Raw genomic sequence first — 18704 nt, forward strand, 5'->3', positions numbered from 1 at the left:
ATGCTGCAGCGCGTACCTAGGTAGCGTCTCCCTCTGTGCTTGAGCTACAGTTCAACACTAAATACAAGAAGAAGCCTCAATCAGCACGATTTTAAAAAAAGAAAAGGGGGGTTAAATCGCAAACACTAGCTGCTAGATTTCTGCGCCGTCGTCTTCTTTTTTTATTATGGCCTGATCTGCGCAGGTACAGTACAGCTACAGCCCTGGCACCAACGTTCCTGTCAAACTGTACCAGTACATGTCATGTAATGCGGTTGGCTAGCCAGATTCAGGACAACAAGCCACCCCCTCAGATGATCACATTTTCCCTACTTGTTGTCACTTTTATAAATACAGTGTAGCTCAAGTGCCGAGCTTGTCGCCATTCATTCTTCAACCTCTCTTTTCTTTTCTTCTCTCTCGTTCTTGGGCATGCCACAAGTTGCCGTACACACCACCACTTCTCGACACTCTCTGCTTCCAACTATCATTGCTGAAGCGCGCCAGGAATATCGCCACAAAACGAGGCGCTTGTCTGCGCGCGACCGACCGGGCGACATGGGAAGCAGCTTCAACCCAGGCATCGTCTACATGACGGTATGAAGAACCATCTACACCGCTGATATTTTGACATGTGTTTCTTTCTTTTTGTCTTCTTTTTTTTTTCCCTCACCAAGCTTGATTCATTAATTCCACACTCTAGGCCAGCCTAGTCCTCTTTGCCATTGCCGTGTAAGTTCCCCTCCATCTTCTGTGCATTTACAAGCGCCTCGAACCGCACCGCTGACAATCCATTCCCTTCAGCGTCCTCCATTTCCACAGCCAGCACCTCTCTCTCCCCCTCTCCCCCGTCGTCACCGTCGTCACCGTCATCCTTCCCGTCGCCGCCTTTCTCAACGCCTTTGTCTACCCCAACCTCCTCCACACCTCCTCCTCCTCCACCACCACCTCCATCCTCCGCGTCCTGCCCGCCGCCCTGCAGGGCCTGCAAGCCGTCGTCGCCACCGCGCTCGCCACCATCTTCGTGCAGGGCTTCGCATCTCCCTCGCGCGGCTGCGCGCTCGACGCCGCCTGGCAGCGCCTGTACGACGCGCGCGATGCCGACGCCGTCCGCCGCGTCCAGGACACGCTGCGGTGCTGCGGCTACGCCGACCTGAACGACCGCGCGTTTCCGTTTGCGAGCTTGATACAGCAGACGTGCCGAGAGATTTATAACAGGGACAAGGCGTGCGAGGGACCGTGGCGGGCCGCCATGGCGACGCACGCGGGGATTGCGTTTGCGGTGGTCTTGACGGTGGCGCTGATGCAGGTGAGTTGCTAAACAGCTCGTGAAAGACAGGAAAAGATGGCAAGCGTTGGGTGGTGCGAGATTTTCTAACAGTTGGCATAGATTCTCGGTCTGATATTGATGCGACCGGGTACGAACTGGTGGACGGCTCTGCGAACGCCAGAAGACGAAGGGGACGACGACGACGACTACGACGAGCACAGCAGGTTGTTGGGCCGCGAACAAGCATCTCAGCAAGGCGCGTCTTCTACTCCTGTAGCTGGACCGTCAACCTACGCCGAGGCAGCCCGATGATGCTTGATCGATAATCATGACGGAGAATAAAGATTGAGACAGAATGTGTCTTGTGTAGCCCATCATTCATTCACGCACTTGATTTAGCTAGGCGTTGGTTTTCGAGGCTCACTGACTTTGAACCGGAGAGATATGCTCACTTTGACTAGACAGTATCACTAAATCACATTCAAACTGCCTGCTTTCGCTCCTGCAAACAATGTTCAGCTCATCTTGTTAATTCAACGCCTTATAATAACCACCCCTAAAATACAATTGCTATGCTGATGCAGGTCCTCCGCACTTCTACCTCCTCCGTCGCTCCCGCGCTTCTTTACCCAGCTTCGCCAGCGCCGTCTCGTACTCGCGCACCCTCTCCTCGCTCATCTCCTCCACTCTCGCGCGCTCCACCCTTTGCGCGCGGCGCACGCCGGCGCCCTTTGCAATCTTGCCCCAGAACCAGCCGCTCTCGCCGTCGGCCACCAGCGTCCACGCGCAGCCGGGGCGGCCCGCGCGCGCCGTGCGGCCCACGCGGTGCACGTACCCGGCCAGGCTCGCCGGCAGGTCGTAGTTGACGACGTGCGCGAGATTGGGAATGTCGATGCCGCGCGCGACGAGGTCCGACGCGACGACGAGCCGCACCGGCGAGGACGGGTCGGTAAAGGCGCGCAGGGTCCGGCGCCGCTGCGAGGTGGCCGTTGTGGAGGTGACGGTGCTAATGTGTGTGTCAAGGGAGGGGTCGAGCAGCGTGAGGAGGCGGGATAGGCGCAGCGCGGACTCGTTGGATTTGGTGAAGATGAGGGCCATGGGGAGCTTGGTAGGCTTTTTGGGCGTGGCGGGCGCCGCCGAGTCGGAGTCGGACGATGAGTCGGATGATGAGTCGGAGCTGGAGTCGGAGCTGGAGTCGGAATCAGAGTCGCTGTCAGAGTCTGATTCTGAATCTGAGCTGCTGTCAGATGACGAATCCGAGTCGGAACTGGGCGTGTTCGAGCCTGCGACCGACTTGACATCGATCTCTTCCACACTTGCCATCGCGGACTGTTCCTGCGCCGCCATGAGCCCCCCGCGCAAGAGCTCAAGCAGGTACAGCGGCTTGAGGTTGGCGTCGTGCACGCGTGTAGCAAACTCGCGGAGCAGCGCCGGTAACGTGTGCTCCGAGACCTGCTGCGTCTCAGCCGCGGCGGCCGCACCATCTTCCGCATCCAGCACGACAAGTTGCGGCCGATGCAGTGCCAGCTGATTCAGCAGGCTGAGGTCGCGCGTCAGCGTCGCCGACAGCACCACCTTGCGCACGCCAGTGTGCGGCATGCCAGGAAAGTCACGCGCGCCGTACAGCGACGACGCGCGGAACCGCGCCATGACCGTCTCCAGCCAGCCCTGGAAGCTCTGCGCGAGCAACTTGTCGGCCTCGTCAATGACGAGCCACCGCACGTAGTCGAGGTTGAAACCGGCCGTCTGCTCCATGTGCTCGACGAGACGGCCTGGCGTGCAGAGGAGCACATCGACCGTCGATGTGAATTCCACGACTTCGCCGTTCCATGGGCCGAGTCGCGCATCTCGGTCCTCGTCATCCATTTCCACGTCGGCCGATGCGGGTAAGCCCTTGGCCTTGAGATTTTCCTGCAGTATCCTGTTATATGTGTCCGGGTCATATCTCGACTCCCGCTCGACCAGCATTTCCTGCTCCGCTTTCAGCTGCTGGCTGCCGACCGAGACGCCAATGCGCACGCGCTTCCGATCGCTGCCCTCGTAGGTCTTGGCGCAAAGCTCAAAGACTTCTTGCGCCTGTCGTACGAGTTCGCGAGTGGGCAGGACCACCAGCGCGCGCAGCCTCGTCACCACGCCTTGGCTAATGTCGTCGACAATGGGCAATGCGTAGGCTAGCGTCTTTCCCGACCCAGTAGCAGCGGATATTAAAAGATCACCCGGAAGGCTCTTATTGTTCGGTAATAAGAGAGGAATGGCGGCAGTCTGGACGGCAAATGCGTCGGCATAGCCCTTAATCTGCAATGCCTCGGCCGTTTTGGCGGGAATGCCCGCGTCGATAAAGCTGGTTCGTGTAGACTGCTTTACGCGGATGGGAGCTGATAGCCAAGAAGGCAGGGTATCGTATGTGGGTGTGGCATCCTCCTCTTTGGGTTGCTCGGGCTGTGGCAGTGGCTCTAGGCCGTGCTGTTCAACTTCCTCCTCAGGCTCCTCTGCGATTTGATCTGCGGCAGCCTCACTCGCCATTTTCAGCGACTTGGCCATCTGTTCGAGTACAGACTTGTGTCTTTCATTTTGGTCGTCGTCGTCTTCGGCGGGCGACTCTTCGACTCGCTTCTTCTTATCGCGCTTGGCCTTCTTCTTTTCAGAAACTGGAGCGGCTTCCGTGCCAGTCAGGGATGTATCGCCGTCTGTGTCAACATTCCTTTTTACTTGAGTCTCTTCTTCATCCTCTTCTGATCGCTTCTTTTTCTTATCCTTCTTTTCCTTCTTGTCCTTTTTTGTCTTTGCAGATTTCGTCTTCTCGCCGGCTTCTCGATCCGCCGTTTTGGACTTTTTGGATTTTCTGTCTGTAGATTCGTTTATCGTATCCGCATCAGCCCTCTTTCGTTTAGGCTTTTTCGAACTCGACTCGTCTTCTGCCGACTCTGTAGCTGGCGCATTCGTTTGGCCCGGCACACGACGAGCGTTCTGCCGGCCAGAGCTGGTCGCAGCAGTCTGACCGCCGGCAGAAGGCACATATCTCGCATACATTCCGTTGCAAGACCCAATGGGTAGTCGTTGTGCCTTAATGCGATCTTGAGAGTCGTACTATTTAGAAATTGGCTTTTTTTTTGGTACATTGTCCCGCCGCTAACAGCTTGCTTCCCAAAAATTTGGGCGCGCCACAGCTTATCGCAATTCTGCTGGTTTACACCGCTGAGCTTATCGACCCCACCAGCCACGACTTGGCGCAGGGGTCGCCATTTGGCAGCCAATCATCACTTGGCGCATCGCCAGGAGGCGCGGCTACTGGAGGCCAGCTATGAGCTCCCTGTAGCCCATCTCAACGTCGCATCTCATCCCAATGAGGCGCGCCAGAGTTGCCAGGCCAGACACAAGAGGACAAGGGCTGTGGTAGCTGCCTGCTCATCAATCATGGGCCGTCGCAGGTATAATATCGCCATGGTGAGCGACTTCTTCTTCCCCCAACCCGGGGGCGTCGAGGCGCACATCTACCAGGTCTCAAGCAAGCTCATTGATCGCGGGCACAAGGTCATCATCATCACGCACGCGTACGGCAACCGCACAGGCGTCCGCTACCTCACCAACGGCCTCAAAGTGTACTATGTGCCCTTCTTCATCATCTACCGTGAAGCGACCTTTCCCACCGTCTTCTCCTTCTTTCCCATATTCCGTAACATTTGCATCCGCGAACAGATTGAGATTGTCCACGGCCACGGCAGTCTGAGCAGCATGTGCAACGAGGCAATTCTGCATGCCCGGACCATGGGCCTGCGCACCGTTTTTACAGACCACTCGCTGTTTGGCTTTGCCGACGCTGCGAGCATTCTCACCAACAAGCTTCTCAAGTTCTTCTTGAGTGATGTCGACCACAGTATATGCGTCAGCCACACATGGTCAGTATGCGACGCATCACTGCCCGCAACCGATGCTGACTAGTATATAGCAAAGAAAACACGGTATTGAGAGCGTCATTAGATCCTCTCATGGTCTCCGTCATTCCCAACGCCGTAGTCGCAGAAAACTTTCGCCCACGCGACTATCCAGTTCACGGAGACCCCAGCAGCGCCTTTGGCCCCGAGCGCAGCCCCACGCGCTTTGGTCCCAACGACATGATTACCATTGTCGTCATCTCGCGGCTATTCTACAACAAGGGCACCGACCTGCTCACCGCCGCCATTCCGCGCATCCTGGAAAACCACCCCAACACGCGCTTCATCATTGCCGGCTCAGGTCCCAAGGCCATTGACCTTGAGCAGATGATTGAGAACAATGTACTCCAGGACCGCGTCGAGATGCTTGGCCCCGTCCGCCACGAAGAGGTGCGCGACGTCATGGTCCGCGGCCACATCTATCTGCACCCGTCCCTCACTGAAGCCTTTGGCACCGTCATCGTCGAGGCCGCCAGCTGCGGCCTATACGTCGTCTGCACGCAGGTCGGTGGCATCCCCGAGGTGCTGCCTTCGCACATGACTACCTTTGCCAAGCCCGAGGAGGACGACCTTGTCCTCGCCACGGGCAAGGCCATCACCGCCGTTCGCGCCGGCAAGGTCCGCACCGACCGCTTCCACGACGAGGTCAAGAAGATGTACTCGTGGGACAATGTCGCCCAGCGCACCGAGCGCGTCTACGACGGCGTCACCGGCACCATCCCCGAGGAGGTCTTTTACGGCTTCGACACGGGCGGTTATAACGGCTCCCGCGTCCGCAACTTTGCCCTCGTCGACCGCCTCAAGCGCTACTACGGCTGCGGCATATGGGCCGGCAAGCTCTTTTGCCTTTGCGCCGTCGTCGACTACCTCTTCTTTCTCGTTCTAGAAGTACTCCTCCCCCGCGAGAATATAGACACGTGCCCCGACTGGCCGCGCAAGCTCGCCAAGGACCGCCAGAGCAAGTCGAGAAACCAGTCCGCCTCCTCACAAGGCGGTGCAAAGCCGACTTGACGGGTTTGTATATTATATTGTCGCGCGCAGCATCGCATTCCTTGTATGATATCATATGGTGGGAGAGTAGAGGGCTACACGGCGTTTAGGTATTGGTGCATCACAAACATATTTTGGAGGGAGGTAGCATAGCACCCAATATATACAATGCTATGAGCGTATTATGAATTATACATTGGTGTCGACACGACTACTCGCATTTCTCATGTCAAGTTCGCTTAAACACGTGTTTGAAGATTCAAAAAAGAGGAGAGGATTCGCTGTACACAGTGATCAAACACAAGCTATCCCATCCTCTGCTGCTACCGATTCCATCGTCTGAGAAGAGGGTTCCTCGCCCGTTCTGCTTCTCGAGTCAACGCGGGTTGCTTCTAGCTTCTCGCGGAGACGCGCCGTCTCTTCGACGACGATGGACCGTCCCCCTCTCCCTCGTCATCTTCCTCTGCCGTATCATCAGCCGCAGCCGCACTCGTTTCCGTCGTAGCCACGGCAGCGGCAGTGCCCGTGGCAGCAGTTGCGGCGGCGGGCGGCGGCGGCTCGCGGTCCTTTTCTGCACTGCGCAGGTCGCTGAGAAGCTTTTCGACCTCGACGAACATGCCGCGCGTGTTCCGGACCACGCCATCCTCGTCGACGCGATAACCCACCACTTCCTCTTCGTCGTCGCGTAAGCGTTTCATGAATGCCCGGCCGGGGCCGCGGTCGGGGTCCGGATTGTACATGATGGCGTTGCAAAACATGTGAACAAGCTCCCGCTCCAACTGTGCGCTGTTGATGATGGATTGAGGCGGTGTCAGGTCTTCCGAGGCGGGCAGCCAAACGCTCGGGCCGCCAGGGTCACCACCGGGAAGGTTCGACGCAGCGGTAGAGGCAGCCTTATTGCCATGCTTGATTGCTGCGCGGATTTTCGTGATGTCCTGGGGCTGGAGCACAATCTGGTGGTAGCCAGGTGCGTCGCGCTCGCGGATACCCGTGGCAAACATATTCGCATCTCTATGGCTCGAGATCTGATCTAGTGCCGATGACGAGACTTTGGTGAAACCTCGTGTCCATAGCACATGAGTTGGTGGTACAGGAGGCTGCTGCGGGGTATCTTGTCGCTTCCGCTTGTACGGCCGCGACGAAACGCTACCTGGAGTTGCCATGTGCTTACCATGAACACTTTCATCTGCAGTGGTGTCTCCGGTTTCATCGTGTAGGCGTGGAGTAGAAGCTTCCATTTTGACCTTTGTGGGATAGTCCGTGGATGGTTCGTCTGCCTGGGAGACGGCTGACTGGGAGACGGCTGACTGGCTGCGCCTTGTCCCGGCTGCGGACGGCGTGGAGCTGACAGCTCTGTCTGGTTGGCTGGTACGGGATGAGCGGTTCCGGCTCGCGGGCTCCAGCTTCTTTGGCGTGTCCTTGACAGACAAGGATCTTGACGATCCCCGCGCGATTGAGCTAGCTCGCTGGGGCGGACTGACAGGCTCAAAGGCCGGGCTCTCGGGCTCCTCCATGATCGGCCTGGGCGTTGACGGGGTGGAGTGAGACGCCCATTTAGTGCCGAATCCTCTAGTTAACGGCATAGCATTGACTTGTACAGGAGTTTGAGGTTGCGACGGGGCAGCGGATCGCTTGCCTTGCGGTGTGCTGACTGCTTGGCGGATCATGTGCTCGGGAATGGCGGGCTTCGGGGGACCATACGGCGACTTGTCCAGATGCGCAGGTGAGTGTGTTCTAGAGAGAGGTTTATGTTGGCCGGGCGGTGGCTGGGCTGGGGCCAATTTCGGCGGGACATTTTGAGTTGCTGGCGTCGGATGCGGCGATGCGGACGCCAGAGGTCGAAAAGTCTGAGGATGCGGCTGTATTGGACGGCCAGATATATGACCTGCAGTGACCGCAATCGGGCGGTGCTGAGGATGTTGCGGCGGTATGCCTTGTGGAGGTTGTTGCTGGGCGTGGCTTAGGCTGGGAGGATTGGGGATGGGACGTTGCTGGCCGTGCGCTGCCGCCTGCGCTTGTTGTAATTGGGCTTGGGCAGCGGGGTTTTGAGAGGTGCCTTGTTGAGGGATGGGTATATGGGTTCCTGGGTATGGTTTTGAGCCACCAGGGGTAGCGCCAGGTCTGGCAGGTTGTAAAGCCTGGCCAGGTCGCGGAGGCTGAGGAGGTTGCTGTTGCGACTGCGGTGGCGGACCAGCTGTTGGCTGAGTACCATTCGCGGGCTTTGATGATGGTGCTGGTCTTTTCGGTGGTGTTGGCGCTGGCATGTGCGGATGTCCAGCTACCGCTGGGGGCCGCGCGCCAGCTCCAGGAGCTTTTGGTGTTGGAACCACGGCGCCCCTCTTGATGCCGGGCACAGCTCCTGGTGTCGATCCCGGCGATGGGCTAGAACTGTTGGAACCCAAGGGAGTATTCTTGGTGTCACGCGGGGCGAGGACGGGCGCGCCGCTCTGGGACGCTGACCTGGCCAAACGCTCCTTTTCGCTCTTTTCCAACAGCTGTATCTCCTTTTGTACCGTGGCGAACTTGCGCTCATCCTCTCTGATCTGCCTCACAACGTGATCACGGTAGCGAGCATACAGGCGCTCCACCAATGCCGGCACTTTGCTGACATGCTGGTAGGCCTCATTCAGTGTCGGTATGGACGGGGCTGTAATCTTTCGCTTCTTGGACGGCGAAGCTCCCGCCTGGGCTGCCTCGGCGCGCTCGGCGTCGCTCCTGAGCTCCTCGCGCAGAAGCAACAGGAACAGCTGCTGTAGCGCGTTGGGGCTCAGCCGCGCGGCATCGAAAGTCTCTCCGCTCTTGATCAGCGCATTGCTCCTCAGCGTCTCCGAGATGTGCGTAAACGCGTCGGCGTCGATACCGTGATTGAGGAGGGATTGGAAGAGGAAAAGTGACTCAAGAGGTGTGTACGTCGTCGGGGTACTCATGCCGGGCTTAGGCCCGCCTCGCCAATGCTCGAGGGGGCCGTTGCGCTGTGCGAGTAGTTGTATAGGCGCCACGGTCGAGACGGGGGCCGGAGCTGATGTTGGGTGTTGTCCGAGGCGGCCCGGAGACGCCAACGCGGGCGGGATCGAGCTGCCACTGGGCGTCGGCGCGTTAAGGGGGTCCGAAACGCGTGTTGAGAGGCGCGGCCGCGGGCAAGTATTAAGCTCTAGATGACTATCATTTGATTTTCGATGAATTTGCGCGCCGTTTTGCGGTAAATGATTGTCGGCTTCTGGCGTCTTTGATTTTTCACAAATGCGAACGAATGTCGAGAAATCACGTGAGTTGATATGAAGGAGACGAGTTGCTCCAAAAGATGGCCAAACTTTAGGGGGGAAGTGCCTGTCGGTCCACTGTAATGTCCACTGTATCGCCTAAATCAGGCTAGCCCGGGCTTGCTGCAGGCGCTAGACGGATCGTCAGCGATGGACGCGGGGGTAAAATAGCTTCACGAGGGTAACAAGTCGATAAATCTTGTCTTTGAAATTGAAGTAAAAAATTTGAAACGAGGAGGAGAAAAACAGTACATTCGAAGATTTTTCAAGGAAAAGGAAAAGTATAAGTCAAAGTAGAAGCGCCGGAATATGCTCGCTGACTGAAAAGACAATATGATACACGTACTATCATCACCCCCCAACTGCCCAGCCTATCTTGCTCGGTCGAGTTCCAAGACGGTTCCATTGACTTGCAAGGTGCGCTTCAGCCACTGTAGATTGTCCGGCGGATAGTATTCGTCTGCATCGATGCGCGAGGCCCAGAGCCAAATTAGCGTCCAGCAGAGGCCCCTCGCGATGCGCGGGCCGTCCCAGGGCAAGCGCACGAAAAAGGCGCCGACGATGCCGGGCACGCGCAGCATAAACGCCAGCTTCTCGTCCCAGCCGCCGTCGCCGCGGCCGCCGAGAATGGTCAGCGCGGTGATGACGCACGATGCGGCGAGGGTGCCAAACTGGACCAGCGTGACGGTCCGCGAAATGTCCGGGTCGAACATGACGATCCAGATGCTGGCGCTCACAAAGGTGGATAGGATGATGGACATGCTCACGTCGACCTGCACCTGCGACGTAAAGTCAAAGTTGAGCATGGCGACGCCGGGCATCATTAAAAGCAGCCACAGGCCGAGCTTCCAGAGAAAGCGGCGCAGCCGGCCGCCGCGGATAACCAGGTCGAAGAAGACGTAGAGGATGAAGAGCCCCTCGACGACGACGCTCATGAGCGCGACGCTTATCATGCTGGCCGGCGGCGGTGGCGGCCGGAGCAGCGCAACTGCTCCACGATTTCCGGACCAAGAGTAGATGAAGGGACAAAAATCACGAAGAGAATCAAAGAAGCTGCTTGGGTTGGAGGATGCGTTGGAGACGTGCTATTACCTTTTTAGTTTGCTGAGGTCAAAGCCGTGGGGATTTGGTGGCGCTGGATACCTAAGGTAGGTACCTCTATTACAGCAAACGAGTGGATTGTAGCCTAATTTGTAGGTACGATCACTGGTGCTGTCCACCACGTTTTCTCGACACCAACAGAATCATCACACTGCCAGCTTTTACTGCACTCTGACCAAACACTACAAAGCTCAAGATAGAATCGTTTTGATTATCCTACTCTGTTATAGCACACACATTTGCAAAACTATCCTCATCCAGGAGGAAGTCACACGCAGCCAATATACCATGCAGAAACGCACAATGTTAAATCGCAGAAACGCCGTCCCAATGGTATCATCGCAGTGCGCAGGAGACTTTTCTTCTCTCCTTGCATCACTGCACTAGTAAAGCCCAAGTATTGCAACCAAGCAGGAATAAATAACACCGTAACTCCCATGTCATCCAACCACTGGATGCGACAGGAATCCCATACACCCAGACAAATACAAAAGTCAAGTTTAAATACAAAGCAAAGAAAAAAAGGAATCATGGCGATGATGATGTGTTTGAGCTGCTCTCGGCACTGCCAAAGCGCTCTTCAATAGGGTTGCCCGACCCTCTGTCCTTGGGCGGCGTAGTGAGTCGTAATTTTTCGTCAAGCAATGTGACGAGTCGCTCAGAATATTGGTCCAGTAGTCCACTGAGAACAGTTTCATTCATAGCCTTGCTACGAATGGCGCGGTCTCCCAAGGCGGCAGCTGTCAGACGAAGTTCTTGATCCAGCTCTGTCAAACATTCGGCAGTGATTGGCTCGGCAGACGAGAGCTTGCGCCGGTATGCTCGCAATGTACGGCATGCTTGCTCTGTGGCTGTATTCAACGTGTTTTGCGCTCGCAGATTTGTTGCCGAGGTTTTCTTGCGTGCCACAGCGCCCATCGCTGGCAAAGACGGTCGGCGACTGACGCGTCCCTTAGGGCTAGGCGGCGGACTAGCTCCCTGGCTCTCAGAAGGTCTGCGCCTTGACGGCGTACTTTCAATGATTGTACTGTTGCCTTGTCCGTTCAGTGTACCAGGAGGGGTTTTTAGATTGAGACGCGAACTTCGTCGCGGTAAAGTGCGGGGCGGTGATTTTTGTCTGTTACTGTTGGGAGTCGAGCGCTGGAACTCGGCAAGCTCGGCTCGAGAGAGGATCTTTCGCAACGTGGGTCTGCCAGTGATGCTGATTTCTTTTGCGGGTGACACTTCCCGGCTCATAGATCGTGGGGAAAACTCAGTAAAATCCAACAGCCAAATCATGATAGTGCCGTCTGATGCGGCACTGACCACCTTCTTTGAACCGTCATCATCCTCCACGATGCACACTCCGTTGATGGCCTCTGTGTGCCCCCATTCACGGTCGAGAAACAAGCCTGATCGAGCATCATACAACCTAATCGATTTATCGGTGTTGGAAGTGCCCAGAATGAAGTCGAGATCACGAGCCGGCCAGTTACCAAGGGTCAAACCATCTAGCACAGCAGACTCGACGCCGCCTTCATCTGTACACTTGAAACAAGAGACTTGCCGTCCAGTGAAGAGGTCGAACTGGAATACGGATCGATCTAACAGCGAAATGTAGACGCTGCGCCGGTCAGGCCCCATAAGCAGGCTCGTGGGTGATGCTTTGAGAGAGATGATCTTGGATGGGATCGCTGCAATGACGTCGGGCTCGCCATCACGAGTAACCAGGTCATGAATCTGTAAAGAACGGTCCAGAGAACAAGTAATGACTTTGTCATCCGACGGGACTAGAACTTGAACAACCCGTGCACTGAACTCGAGTGTCTGGAAATGTTCAGTCCGCCCATTGGACAGCTGGTGAAAGAGCTGTACCGTCCTGTCACGGCCGCAGCTCGCAATGATAAGTTTCTTAGGGGTCTCGCAGACGCTAATACCAACACAGTGCATAGAGTGGGCTTTGGTGTCGAGCAGCAATTCCTTAGTATCCACATCAAAGATTCTTAAGATACCGAGGCGGTCTCCGATGATAAGCTGCTTGCCGTTGCGCAATGTTTCGACGCAAGTGGCTTGGTTGCTGACGCCCATTTCCGAGTCAATCTCAACCGCATCGATGGGCACGTCTACCGACATCTTCTGTCGGCCCTCTGTATCCCAAAATGTCACATTGCCTGAGCCAGACCACGTGATGAATGAAGCATCCGGCTTATTCGGGCGGCGAAGCGGATGCACTCCGTTAATGGATTCGCCATGGCCAGGGATGGGAATGTGAGCGATTGCGTCCTGCTTTTGACCTGGTAGATGATCGCGGGACCAAATATCGATGGACTGTTTTGAGTCAATGGTGACGAGGTTATCGTTTAAAAAGCCCAGAGCGAGCACTCCAGTAGCTGCCGTCGCCGTGGTCAAGACGCAATCGTCACCTCCGCCGTCCATGACAGCTGATACATCCAGAGTCGCGAACGAACCGTCTTTACATCCAACATAGGCAACATCTCCACGTATGGTAATAGTCGTAATCGCAAAGTTCAACGTGACCGCCTTGACAAGCTTCATTTGTCGATCGTCATCGTCCATGATGCAAACATCGCCAGCTTCGGTGCATACAAGCAGTCGATTTCCGTCCACGGCAGCGCAGGTAAAGGTAGCATCGAGGAGGCCACCCAACAGGACATTACGGCCGGGGAGCGTTTTCTGGGAAGATGTCGGTGTAGAAGGAGCAGAGTCATTAAAGTGCCGACTCTTTGTCGGAGAAGAAGACCCGTCCTCGATCCTCCAAATCTTGACATGTCGCACGCCAAGTGTAATCAGGTTGCTTCCCATCCACGTCATGTGTCGGATGTACGAAGTACATCGGTTCTGCTGGAACAGCCTTGTTTGTCCAGTGCGAGGGTCAACCTTCCAGATGTAGAGGAAGCCATCATTGGCGGCACCCAGAGAGGCGAGATATCGTGAATCCGCCGACCAAGCCACGGCGTTTACACCAAAGGTGTGCTCGCTGATGGAGACGAGCGGTGTATCGGATGATGCTTCTTGGAGGTTAAAGATTAGGACGCGAGGAGCATAACCGGTTTCGCCTACGGCAAGAAATTTGCCATCTCGGCTGAGGGCAACACAGGTGGCTGCCTTGATCCGTTCTCTGCTGGTCCAGGTTTTGGAGGTGGGAGAATCGGCCCAATCCAGCGAGCCGTAGACGGAGTCTCTATTTGATGGAGCGACTCTGCCGCGGCTATCATTGGCCTTGGGAGTAGTGGTGGTGGGCGTGCTCGAGGTGTTCTGCAGAATGTTGAGGGCATTATGGACAGGAACAGCAGCAGGACGAGCTCGGTAAAAATGCTGGCTGTAGGTTCCATTTTCGACATTGACGACCACGACAGCTCCCCCAGCAACATAAGCAATGGAAGAATTCACGGTGTCGAAACCGGTCTGCGAACGGCAGGTAGTGCCGACGACTCTCCGCAAGGAGAGCCAGGATTCTTGCTGTCGGCCGCGCATTGGGGATCTTGAAGGACGTCCAAGATACGGCGAATTGGAGGGAGTCAGCTTCAGCCGGCTGTTGGATGGCGTAACAGCAACCATTTCGTAGCCATTGACTTGAGGGGACGGGTGTATATGCAATGGCCGAGTTCTGTTAGTGTGGACGATCGGGGTGGGTGATGTTGGTATCTCGGGCGACAAATGAGGGTCTGATGGGCAGTATAATCGGCAGACAGAGAACCGCGCACTAGCCAAGATCTATATATAACGGCGTCGAGCGTATATGTAGCAATTGAAGAGCTGAGACTGTTGTCAGTGTCCGAGCCGAGTTCGCGTCCTCCTAGGAAGATAAAGCGAGAGAGGTACATACAGAAGAGTGAGGATGGAGGAAGCGAAGGGGGAAACGACAGGATCTCTATAATTAGAGGACGGTTGCTAGGAGAGGAAAAAGAGTGTCAGACGTTTAGGAAGCAGCCGACCGCCCACAAGTCTAGTGACACGATAAATTTTTGTTGTGTTTGTAAATGGTGTCGTGCTCAATCGAGGAGAACTTTGGCTCGGGTAGTACAAGTTGGTACAGTTTGGGAACAAGAAAAATCAATACAGCGCTTGACGGAGGAGCTTGGGAGCTCCTGTGGGGGCTTGGCCGCTTGTTACCTACCTAGGTAGGTACGGGTACTACCTTAGCTTAGGGACCTACGCCTACGCTAGGTACCCACTGATAGCTGGCCGAGGTGTGCAAGGTCACAAACGGCCAACAGGTTCACCTCCGTCAATGCGCCAAAGAAAAGCTGGGTGAATTCTGGAGATTCTCCTTGATCAGTGCTTTCAACAAGATAGTGGGAACCTCATGCTCAAGCACGGGAATTCGAGGGATCTGACAGTGCAGAATGCGAGAGGCGCCCTGTGCCTTGACGACGCTAAATGATGCTAACTTAGCCCCCTCCCCCTCTAAAGTTACCTGGCCGCCCGCCAGTTGCCAGCAACCTCTAATAATAGTCTAAAACCAGGGTAGCCTGAATCCCTGTTGCCGGGGCAGCAATGACCAGCATCAAGCACAACAACATTGTCCTAGAAGCGCCCGTCAATGGTTTCTTTCTTTTCTGTCTTGCATCAGAGACATTCTCCATCAATACCATCCCATTCATTTGTTCTTGATTTCCGCCGTCTCCTGCAACCACTTCATCAATCCCCAGGCAGCATTGCTCTATTCCCCCTCAATCACACAGTACCTGGAAGCTGTCACATCAGCTCTCGGCTCACTAATAAAAGACTATTGGCACTATCATCCATGTCCCCTGTAATCCCTAACGAGAGTTAGATTGCAAGCAGGGGAGCCTGGCACTGAAATGCGATTCGATTTGCCTCCGCGCCAAATGAGGATTCGCAACCAGCCCGGCTACTGTTGCGTAACGAATATTGCGATGCGCCAGCGCTCGTCCCAGTAATTTGCATGATCCTTGCGTATATCAAAAGTAAGCCTGAAGCTGGCTATTGCTTGCCGCTAGTCATGCGAGATCGTGCACGCACCAGCAAAACGCCATTCTGGCGCGACGCGCTGCTCGGTGTCCGGCCCGAACGTTCACAATAAACAGTAATTACGGAGTCGCTCCTGGTACATAGCCATCCATAGGACCATAGCAATCGACGGGTAATAACCGTACAGTATGATAATAAACTCAATAAACGAGCGACCGGGGAGGCGGGTCCGGGGTTGTAATGAATCGAAGAACAGCGAGCACGCTATTCCCAACCGACGTGCATCGTGGCAAGGTGATAGGAGTCTGTGTCAAAGCTCCGGCCTCTGATACGTCAGGCCCGGATACGAAATTAGAATTATATCGATTGAAGAAGAAGGAGAAGGGGAAAAAAAAAAAAAAAAAAAAAAAAGAAACAAGGGCCAACAGCCAGCGGTGCTTAACATGCGGTTTAGGCAACGCATGCATTTGTGTGGTCGAAGCAAAAAGTAAATGTTTGAAGCCTCATATCAGATTCGAACTGATGCTTTTGGAATGATTGGTTGTGGTCAAAATCCAACGTCGTAACCCCTAGACTAATGAGGCTGGATTATTTCATACCGCCTCCGCTCACTAATTTAGCTTATGAGCTCAACTTGACGCCAAGAGTGGGGCGCACCATTCGCTAAACTTGAGTCCCTAATAAAGTGAGACCTTGACGCTAGGGCTTGCTGAGCTCACTATCTTGACTTGGCCGTCGCAGTGTTCTTGGAAAGTCTGCGCGCAAATTATAAATGACCAAGATTTCGATATGGAGTCAAATAATTCCATGGCTTCTCTATCGATATATGGCACGTCTACTACCTCGCGTGTCCGTTGTTCAGCGCTTTCTGCGCGATCCGAGACGCGAGCTCCCCATCAAATTTCTCAAAATTCAGCCTATCGTAATACGTTGTGGATAAGTTGTCAATTTATTAGGCTAGCGAGATTCAAAATTTTGTGTTGATGTCCCAAGAGCTTGTCTGGGCTTTTTATAGGTACAAATTTGATTCTATCCGAACATTGGGCCTCCCAGACGGACAGTGACTGACTTTGTCTGTAGATAGTTATCGAGGGCCGCTTCACCCAATTCACGACCGATTCCAGACTCTTTGAAGCCTCCAAAGGGAACCGAGGCGTGCAAGAGGTTGTAGCAGTTGACCCAGACGGTACCAGCTTTGAGGGCGTTGCTGACACGAATGCTGGTGTTGAGATCCTTGGTGTGAACGGCAGCGGCGAGACCGTAGGTGGTCTCGTTGCCAAGCTTGATGACCTCCTCCTCGGTGGAGAACTTGGAGATGGAGCAGACGGGGCCGAAGATCTCCTCCTGCATAATCTTCATATCGGAGCGAACGTTGGAGAAGATGGTGGGCTTAATGAAGAAGCCCTTGTCGCCGTGACGCTCACCACCGATCTCGACAGTGGCACCCTCATCCTTGCCAGACTGGATGTAGCTCATGATGCGGTCGTACTGGAGCTTGCTGACCTGAGGACCCTGGAAAGTTTTGGTGTCAAAGGGGTCACCGACAGTGTTGGCGGCAGCGCGCTTTTTGAAAGCCTCGAGGAACTTGTCGTAAATGCCCTCCTGGACAAAGATGCGAGTACCAGCACAGCAGCACTGACCGTGGTTGTAGTAGATGCCGAAATTGACCCAGGAGATGGCAGACTCAATATCGGCATCATTGAAGACGATGTTGGGGGACTTGCCACCGAGCTCAAGAGTGACCTTCTTGAGGTTGGAGGAAGCAGCAGCTTTGAGGATGGTGCGGCCGATGAGGGTGGAACCGGTGAAAGCGATCTTGTCTACGTCCATGTGAGCGGAGAGGGCGGCACCGGCGGTCTTGCCGAAACCAGAGATCACGTTGAAAACACCAGGAGGGAAGCCAGCTTCCTTGACAAATTGGGCAAAGACGAGGGCAGAGAGGGGAGTCTGCTCAGCAGTCTTCATGACGATGGTGTTGCCAGTGGCCAGGGCAGGGCCAATCTTCCAGGAAAGCATGAGAAGAGGGAAGTTCCAGGGAATGATCTGACCGCAGACACCAATCTATATTCGTAGTTAGCATTTCGACCCGTACTTGTACTGAGGCTGATCATTGTACGTACAGGCTCCTTCGTGACGTAGTGGTGCATGTCGGGGGCGACGTCGACAGTTTTGCCGTGGATCTTGTCGGACCAGCCGGCATAGTAGCGGATGCAGGCGACGACTGCGCCAACATCGCCCTTGGCCATGGTGATGGACTTGCCATTGTCGAGAGACTCGACAGCGGCGAGGAGTTCGGTGTTCTTCTCGGCAATGTCGGCGAGTTTGTTCATCAACACGCCGCGTTCCGCCGGGGTCGTTTCCTTCCAAGTGGTTTCGAAGGCCTTGCGGGCGGCGGCGACGGCGAGGTCGACATCCTTCTCGGTAGCTTCGCAGACAGAGGTGATGACCTCCTCGGTAGAGGGGTTGATGACTTCAAACTTTTTCTTGTCGACACCCTCAACCCACTCGTTGTTGATAAACCTATAGGGGAGGTTTGTGTTAGTCAAGGAATCGCGGGGGCGGGGTAGTGTAAGCGGCGCATGGCCGGTCGGGCGTGCGGAGAAGACAACACGCAACGATAACTTACAGGCCAATTGGCTGGTCATATTTGCCCGTAGCGGGCGTAGATAGCTGCACTGTCAAAGTCATAATGACGGACTGTTTGTGTGTGAGAAAGTACGGCGGAGGGGTATCTGGGTAAAAGAGAATATGAGAGATGGACTAGTATTTCCTTTCTCAGACCAGCATAAGAGGATGAGGGAGGAGCGAACAAGATGGGAAGAATTGGGTGAGGAGCAGGTTAAATATGTGTCTGCGATTTGTCGCCTAGATGAAGAGAACATGACGATAAAGCGGGGTGAGGGTGGACATTTGCTGGCGCCGAGTAGCTTGGACAACCACGAACCAGGACGGCGGCGGGGGCAAGAGCTCGAAGCTGGGTCTACTAGCCAGGATTTAGATGGTGTGGATGGCGGGGAGCGGAGGGGTAGCGCGCTCGAAGGAGGGGCAACCAATCATGTCAATGCATGGTTCCGTGAATGCAGATAATCCCGAGCAATTGCTTGTAGCGATTTGCTGACAATTATCAGGCCCACTATCCATACAAGCGATGGTATCCGAAAGGGTGGCACTGGGCCCTGATCAGACGGACCATGTGGTGGTGGTGCGTTGTCAATTGCGTAGTTCAACATGAGCAGC

At 55.2% G+C, this 18704-nt stretch overlaps 7 protein-coding genes across 7 annotated transcripts; 2 read left to right on the forward strand and 5 right to left on the reverse strand.

Annotated features, from left to right (window-relative positions):
• Positions 1-537: 537 nt before the first annotated feature.
• BBA_04577 (tetraspanin-like protein) lies at positions 538-1561 on the forward strand (the record flags this gene model as incomplete). Its single annotated transcript, XM_008599674.1, has 4 exons — positions 538-576; positions 683-711; positions 784-1288; positions 1370-1561. The coding sequence occupies 4 exons, from the start codon at positions 538-540 to the stop codon at positions 1559-1561; spliced, it is 765 nt and encodes a 254-aa protein (XP_008597896.1).
• Positions 1562-1846: 285 nt separating this feature from the next.
• On the reverse strand, positions 1847-4279 carry BBA_04578 (DEAD/DEAH box helicase; the record flags this gene model as incomplete). Its single annotated transcript, XM_008599675.1, has 1 exon — positions 1847-4279. One exon carries the CDS (start codon positions 4277-4279, stop codon positions 1847-1849), a length of 2433 nt encoding a protein of 810 aa, XP_008597897.1.
• A 384-nt stretch (positions 4280-4663) lies between these two features.
• Positions 4664-6192, forward strand: BBA_04579 (glycosyltransferase family 4; the record flags this gene model as incomplete). The annotated part of the gene is made up of 2 exons (XM_008599676.1): positions 4664-5145; positions 5196-6192. The coding sequence occupies 2 exons, from the start codon at positions 4664-4666 to the stop codon at positions 6190-6192; spliced, it is 1479 nt and encodes a 492-aa protein (XP_008597898.1).
• Positions 6193-6563: 371 nt separating this feature from the next.
• Positions 6564-9098, reverse strand: BBA_04580 (extensin-like protein; the record flags this gene model as incomplete). The annotated part of the gene is made up of 1 exon (XM_008599677.1): positions 6564-9098. The coding sequence occupies one exon, from the start codon at positions 9096-9098 to the stop codon at positions 6564-6566; it is 2535 nt and encodes an 844-aa protein (XP_008597899.1).
• A 704-nt stretch (positions 9099-9802) lies between these two features.
• On the reverse strand, positions 9803-10384 carry BBA_04581 (uncharacterized protein; the record flags this gene model as incomplete). Its single annotated transcript, XM_008599678.1, has 1 exon — positions 9803-10384. One exon carries the CDS (start codon positions 10382-10384, stop codon positions 9803-9805), a length of 582 nt encoding a protein of 193 aa, XP_008597900.1.
• Positions 10385-11060: 676 nt separating this feature from the next.
• Positions 11061-14090, reverse strand: BBA_04582 (WD repeat-containing protein; the record flags this gene model as incomplete). The annotated part of the gene is made up of 1 exon (XM_008599679.1): positions 11061-14090. One exon carries the CDS (start codon positions 14088-14090, stop codon positions 11061-11063), a length of 3030 nt encoding a protein of 1009 aa, XP_008597901.1.
• A 2406-nt stretch (positions 14091-16496) lies between these two features.
• BBA_04583 (putative aldehyde dehydrogenase) lies at positions 16497-18155 on the reverse strand (the record flags this gene model as incomplete). Its single annotated transcript, XM_008599680.1, has 3 exons — positions 16497-17528; positions 17588-17987; positions 18094-18155. The coding sequence occupies 3 exons, from the start codon at positions 18153-18155 to the stop codon at positions 16497-16499; spliced, it is 1494 nt and encodes a 497-aa protein (XP_008597902.1).
• Between the last annotated feature and the right edge of the window lie 549 nt (positions 18156-18704).

Source organism: Beauveria bassiana (genome assembly GCF_000280675.1).
Source record: "Beauveria bassiana ARSEF 2860 unplaced genomic scaffold BBA_S00010, whole genome shotgun sequence".
In the NCBI taxonomy this organism is placed as follows: Eukaryota; Fungi; Ascomycota; class Sordariomycetes; order Hypocreales; family Cordycipitaceae; genus Beauveria; species Beauveria bassiana.